Below are 6,805 nucleotides of genomic sequence, written 5' to 3'. Positions count from 1 at the left end.
ATTTTTCATTGGTTTTTCCATCAGTATTGCTAGCGTTCAAGTTACATTGGTAATCTATTGCTTATTTCTGACAAAATTTACCAACGAAAAATATTCCGTTACCAAAACATGTTTTTTTGATAGTGACCCTAGATTCCAATTGCAGCATACATAAAAGAATTACGAATTTTAAAGTTATAGTTACAAAAATTTGAAAACTATACAGGACCCTGCATTCAATATTAATTCATGTAATCAACAAATACCAACAATTAATTATTACAATAATGATTTACTACATCTCTAAATCCATATATTCATGTTTCACACATAAATTAATTAGAGATGAAGTTACAATTTTTTGAGTTCTAAATCCAAACTGAAGTTGCTCTGACTCCCAGTAAAAACCCTATGTATAATAAATAATACCTAATAGATGTAAATCTAAAACAAGTTAGGTAACTCATATAACCTAGAGTTACGAAGTTAAGACTAAGAGACATAAGAGGTTTTTTACGTTAATGGTAGAATTAGTGACAGATGTTAACATGAAATTTTGTTAGAAGTGTATTTCTTTTAGAAGAAAGGTGGCACATGACATAGAGAGACCCCTTTGTAGAGCTTTTGGACTCCACCAATCATTGGTGTATAAGATGAATTCATTATTTTTTGAAATAATAAATGACTTGATCATTATCAATGCAAGCTCTTCAAATTAAGACTTACATAAAAGGGAAAACCCTAAATTTTTTTATATTTTAATTTAATGAAAATCAATATTGAAATGAAAATTTGCAACTGAATCAGAATTATTATGATATAATACATAAAAAAGCTCTTGTACTTCTTTTTATTATATTTAATCAAGTTCTTGTACTTATTTTGAGTCAAACAAATCCTTATAACTAATTGTTGAGAAATTATTGTTAGTAAAAATGTCACTTATCATTCAATGTCACGTGACGCTAACATGTCATGTTAAAATTTCATAATAGATGATGACGTGACTTACTAATGTGATACGATGATGTAATTATATAATATTTTCACTCTCCACATCAACACCATGTCAATGTCACATGAGTATTAAATGACAATTAATATTTTCACTTATGACAATCAATCATCATTTAGTCATAAAGGCTGGTTTACCCAAAATAAATGTATAAGGACTAGAAGAATAAGGATTTATTTGAATTTTTTTGAATAATTCATGGGTTTTTCAAGCATTCAACCAATTATTATATACTAAGAGACGGGATACAAAAGCGTTAGAAATATATTTGAAAATTTTTACACATTAATTTAAGGGTAAAATGCCCCCAACCTCCTAAGTTTTAATTAAAATTTCAAATAGATCCATTTGTTTTCGAAATAGATACTCTGTTCAAAAAAAATCTTTTGCTAAACACATAGGTCTCTCGTTAGTCAACTGTTAGTGTTTCCATTAATTTGATAATGTGATAATATTGAAATGACAATTTTACCCTTTATTAATTTTAAAATTATTATTATATAATTTTTTTAGTAATTAAAAAAAAAAGAGCATTGTTGGTGATTAGTGCTCCCTCTCTCTTGGGGAGCACTGGTCTTAGGGAGTTAGGGAGCACCGATTGATGCTCCCTTTTTTTTATTTTTTAAAAATATAATAATAATTTTTTAAATTAATAAAGAAAAAGGGCATTTTAATACTTTCACCATCTCTGTTAACGGTGTTTACACTTTTTGGGTGGAGTGTTCATTTCGAAAACTAATGGACCTGCTTGAAATTTTGATCAAAACTTAAAAGTGTAAGGGTATTTTACCTTTAATTTAACTATATATGTATAATATAATTTTTAACGTAATTTAGTATTCTAATTTTATAATTAAATGGATAGATGGAAAACAACCCTAAACTCTTAATCTTTTTATAAACATTGCCAAGCATAAGCTAAGCATTCATAAAATTTTGGATTAAGTAAATATCTTTTTACCCTTTTTAGATGAAAGAAAAAGACAAACACCAACCTTAAAAAAATATTTATATATATATATATATATATATATATATGCATATTTAATAAGTATAACTATTGATTTGTAAATATGATATAACTTAATGCATTACATAGATAAAAATATTTCTTTTAAAAAATTATTCTTAGTAAAAGTGTTTATAAATTGGGCTCCCAAGTCAAATCCCAAACTCGACTCAATTCGGTCAATTTTGAGTATAATCTCTCTCTTCAAATTGAGCTTGAGCTTGAGCTTGGTCTTTCCAGGTGTTTTTATTATGTTATTTTAAAATCAAGAATGTAAACTCTAAAATATAATATTTTAATATTTAAATAAAAATGTATAAATGAATGTGACTTGCCAAGGTCGAACTTGATATTTAAAAGGGTAAAATACTCTAATCTTTGTAAATTTTAACCATTATTCCACGCGAGTCCATTAGTATTCAAAATGAACAGGTCACCTTAAAAGAATATCTTTCACTAGATATGTTAATGTTTAATTATTAATCAATAGTTAATGTTTCCATTAAGTTTGAAGATGTGGCAATATTTCTCATACAATTTTACCTTTTATTAATTTTAAAAATTACCACACTATATAAATTATAATTTTTTACATTTAAAATTTTTTCTCTCCTATTAAAAAAAACTCTCTCTACCTTACCTCTCCCCAGCCAACCACCTTGAGACTGAATCTGGCCGAGGAAAGCCAGATCTGGCCAAGGAAGTGTGGCTAGATCACCCTCCCTTAAGGGAGCATTGAGCTCGATCACACTCTCTAGGGAAGCGTCAATCTCAGCCTCTCCAAGGGAGCACAAGATCTGGGTTGCGCAACCAGATCACACTCCCTTTGGGGTGATTCGGCTGAATTTGACATTCGCGATTAGATTCAGCTGCAAAGTGGTTGGTCGGTGTAAAGAAGCGTTGTTGGTCGACTTAAGAGAAAAAAAATAGTAAAAAATAGTAGAAAAAAATATTTTAGATATTTCACGTTTACCCATTATTATCATATACATGTATGAGATAATTGTCTATTTAAATACTAAAAGACTTATATAGAATTATAATTTAACCCAAAGAGAATCAAAGTATTTTATGCTATTTAAAAGGGGACAGTCAGATGTCACGTGCGGTCTACGAGCACCTCTTGCTCTTACACACTGTTTTGGAAGACGAAAGCAAAATTGAAAGTATTCCATCGAGAAAAATATAGAAAGAAAATTACCCACTTTATTTTTGGAAAAAGCAAAAAAAAAAAAAAAAACCTAAAGCCAGTATAGGGCCAGGTATGCCTTTTCAGTTTTCAACACAATGTCACAATTGACAATCCAATGACTAAATAATAATCCCTTGAACCTTTTTGAAAGTGCTTTGTATCCTTCGAAAACCAGTAAACAGGAACCACTCTCTCTCAACTTCTTCAGTCTTCACCAAAACAAAAAATGGCAGAAAAGAGAGAATATGTGGTAATGTTCCCCTTCATGGCACAAGGCCATATCATTCCTTTCCTAGCATTAGCCCTTCACATAGAAAAAACAAGAAACTATAAAATAACCCTTGTAAACACCCCTCTTAACATCAAGAAACTAAGATCATCCCTGCCTCCGACCTCCTCTATCCAACTCCTTGAAATCCCTTTCAATAGTTGCGATCACGGCCTCCCTCCAAACACTGAAAATTGTGATGTTGTTCCTTACCAATTTGTCATCCGACTTCTTGAAGCTTCAGCTTCTCTCGGGACTGTTTTCAAAGATCTTATTGAAGATATCATACAACAGCAGGACGGCCAACTCCCGCTTTGCATAATTGGAGACATCTTTTTTGGGTGGATGGCTGGAATTGCTCAGGAGCTTGGCGTGTTTCATGCAGTGTTTAGTGGGGCTGGTGGGTTCGGTTTGGCTTGCTATTACTCCATCTGGCTAAATCTTCCTCATAAGGGAGTAAAGGCAGATGATCACTTTTTGTTGCCAGATTTTCAAGAAGCTTCAAAGATACAGTTCACCCAGTTGCCTATAACTATGTCAAAGGCAGACGGCACAGATTCTTGGTCAGTTTTCCATGGTAAATATCTGCCAGAATGGGCTAACTCTGGTGGGATTTTGTTCAACACAGTGGAGGAGTTCGATCATATTGGATTGACGTATTTTAAGCGAAAGCTAGGTACGCCAGTCTGGCCTGTCGGGCCAATATTGTTGTCAATCGAAAACAGAGCACGTGTTGGCAAAGAAGCAGGAATCACACCTGAGTTTTGCAAAGCATGGTTAGATACAAAGCCTCAAAATTCAGTGTTATATGTCTCTTTTGGATCTATGAACACCATCTCTTCATCACAGATGATGCAGTTAGCCAAAGCTTTGGAGGTAAGTGGCAAGAATTTTATTTGGGTTGTCAGGCCACCCATAGGGTTTGAAATCAATTCAGAATTCAAAGCCAAGGAATGGTTGCCTGGAGGATTTGAAGAGAGAATTAGAGAGTCAAAGAAAGGGTTGGTAGTGCATAAATGGGCACCCCAACTGGAGATTTTATCCCACAAATCTACATCTGCTTTCTTAAGTCACTGTGGATGGAATTCTGTGCTGGAATCACTCAGTCATGGGGTACCATTAATTGGGTGGGCTATGGCGGCTGAACAATTCTTCAATGTGAAGTTCTTGGTGGAAGACGTAGGGGTCTGTGTGGAGGTGGCAAGAGGAAAAACTTGTGAAGTTAAGCATGAAGATATCGCAGCAAAGATTGAACTAGTGATGAGTGATTGCATGAAAGGAAAGGAGATGAGAAGGAAAGCTTCTAAAGTGGGGGAGATGATCAAGAATGCCATGAAAGATGAGAAAGGTTTCAAGGGTTCTTCTGTCAAAGCGATGGACGATTTCTTCAACGCAGCGAGGACAATGAGGGGACAGAATGATCAGAAGCAACAAAAGGGTAGGACTCAAAACTTAAAAGAGTCAAAAAGAGGTTGATCTGAACAGAGCAACAAGTCAAAAATGTTGGATGAGAAAAAGGACCTGGAGCTGAGAATTATTAGGTGATTGTCTTGCCCCTTGAAAAAATCCAAGGCTGGAAAAACGACTACTCCCTTTTTTCAATTTTCAACATCTCTCTTTTCTTATTTCAGTTCCAGCTTTCTGCACTATAAACATTTATTATCACCACTTTTTCCTTCTTTATTTTCCGGTTTGTTTACATGCTCGTGCATTTCCTATCTGGTGAGGCGTGCACTTCCAATACTATTCATTTGAACCCCAAATGAACTTGGTCCAATATTTGATGGATGAGGAGACCTGATATCTGAATGACCAGGGTGCATGGAAGAGTGCCAATAGGGAATCAACTTTCCTCTGTTCTTGAAACTGATATATGACCCCCAAGAGTAATATCCAAGGATAGTAGCCAGTTGGTACAATATTGATGCATGATTTTCTTTTTTTGTTTTTTGTTCATGTCTAAGTTGGACAACACAATATAAAGACAAATCTCTTTCATATCATAAACTTTGTTTTTCTCATTTTGTATTTGATTTATGTCTTCAAATCACAGTTTCAGACTTTAATATTTAGATGTCCCCTTGGAGATCTCCCGACTTCGTGCTCACCGAAACGGTATTTTCAACAGCAAAAAACGAGGATTGCAAAAAGGAGCAATAAAGCCAGCATATGTAAGGACGCATGTATGAATCCTTGTGGACGAAAGGAAGAAGTATGTCCTGGTTCCACGCGATACACGACTTCTTTCACACCCTGTCCTTAAGGTCCCTGCCGACATGGATGAAAGTTGCATCCAGCCATTAGGCTATCCTATCTATCTGTTCACACTTACCTTCCATCAAAGAAGAAGAAAAAAGGTTTTTTAACGTAAACTACATAAACTGTTGCGGCAACAAATTAAGGCTTTCTAGTTTCTGCTCTTCTTTTTCTTTCTTTCTTTATTGACTTGGTAAAAAAAGGCCTGCCTGTTGGTTGCTACTTTCTAGTCCAAAGCAGGAGCCACGAAGTTTCTCGTGCCCCCTTTGGATCCTCCGCCAAGAGAAAGGCCAGATGTTATCGTTCCAAGGGGCATCATAGTTAAACTTTGCTTTCGAATCTAGGGCAGGGTACTGTACTGATTAAAAATTTGATATGTCAAATGAAAACAACTCTAAAAAGTGATAGCTCGAGGCCCACCTCAGCTCCAAAACAAGAAAACGAATCAAAGGGTTGGTAGATGGCCGAGCTGTCAGTCAGATGGTAATTGGTAGTACAATCTTTTGCAAACCACTTTTCCGTGCTTGGTGGCAGTGATTTAGATATTTTACAAGCATGTAGGTTAGAAGCAGATGAGAAGTTAACGGCCTCCGATTCAATGTCAATGGACTTTTTATACTCCCTAAATATTAGATTTAATTTTATTTATATAACACATCAATATCAATTAATATTTAATTTGACGAAAGTTAATTTTTCTTTACAAGAATTAATCAAAATTGAATGACCCATTCAGCTGAAAAAAAAGAAAAAAATTAATTGAAAAATGGTCTTCGTACATGAACCTTTTTACTATTTAAGTTTTGAAAAAATATTTTTCTAACACATTTTCTTAGCTAAATTTAAGGATGTACAATATATTAATTAAAAATCTTTTTATAAATATCATCAAAATAATGGTATTGATTAACATTTCTCATTAGATTAAATGGTATCATATCAGACCTACCAAAACCTGCCTCTCATACTAAATATGCTAAGAGAAATGTATTAATTTATCTCTACAAATGTTCATTTTTGTTTTATGCTAAACAACTTGTTTCCTTCCTTTCTTAATTCAAGAACTATTCAACCCAAATACTGGAT

At 33.8% G+C, this 6,805-nt stretch overlaps 1 protein-coding gene across 2 annotated transcripts; it reads left to right on the top strand.

The window, feature by feature from the left end:
* Window positions 1–3,208: 3,208 nt before the first annotated feature.
* On the top strand, window positions 3,209–6,124 carry LOC18589756 (UDP-Glycosyltransferase superfamily protein). 2 transcript variants are annotated; one of them, XM_088810423.1, is made up of 2 exons: window positions 3,209–5,004; window positions 5,537–6,124. In XM_088810423.1, the coding sequence occupies exon 1, from the start codon at window positions 3,422–3,424 to the stop codon at window positions 4,937–4,939; it is 1,518 nt and encodes a 505-aa protein (XP_088666549.1). In that variant the 5' UTR covers window positions 3,209–3,421; the 3' UTR covers window positions 4,940–5,004; window positions 5,537–6,124. The 2 variants fall into 2 exon arrangements, with proteins under 2 accessions (XP_088666549.1, XP_088666548.1); XM_088810422.1 differs by having other exon boundaries at window positions 5,517–6,124.
* The last annotated feature ends 681 nt before the right edge of the window (window positions 6,125–6,805 follow it).

The sequence above is a fragment of the Theobroma cacao genome, chromosome 9 (genome assembly GCF_053813885.1).
Source record: "Theobroma cacao isolate CCN51 chromosome 9, ASM5381388v1, whole genome shotgun sequence".
NCBI classification, from domain to species: domain Eukaryota; kingdom Viridiplantae; phylum Streptophyta; class Magnoliopsida; order Malvales; family Malvaceae; genus Theobroma; species Theobroma cacao.
Note: the sequence above shows the minus strand (reverse complement) of the source record. Positions and strands in the feature narration are given on the sequence as shown.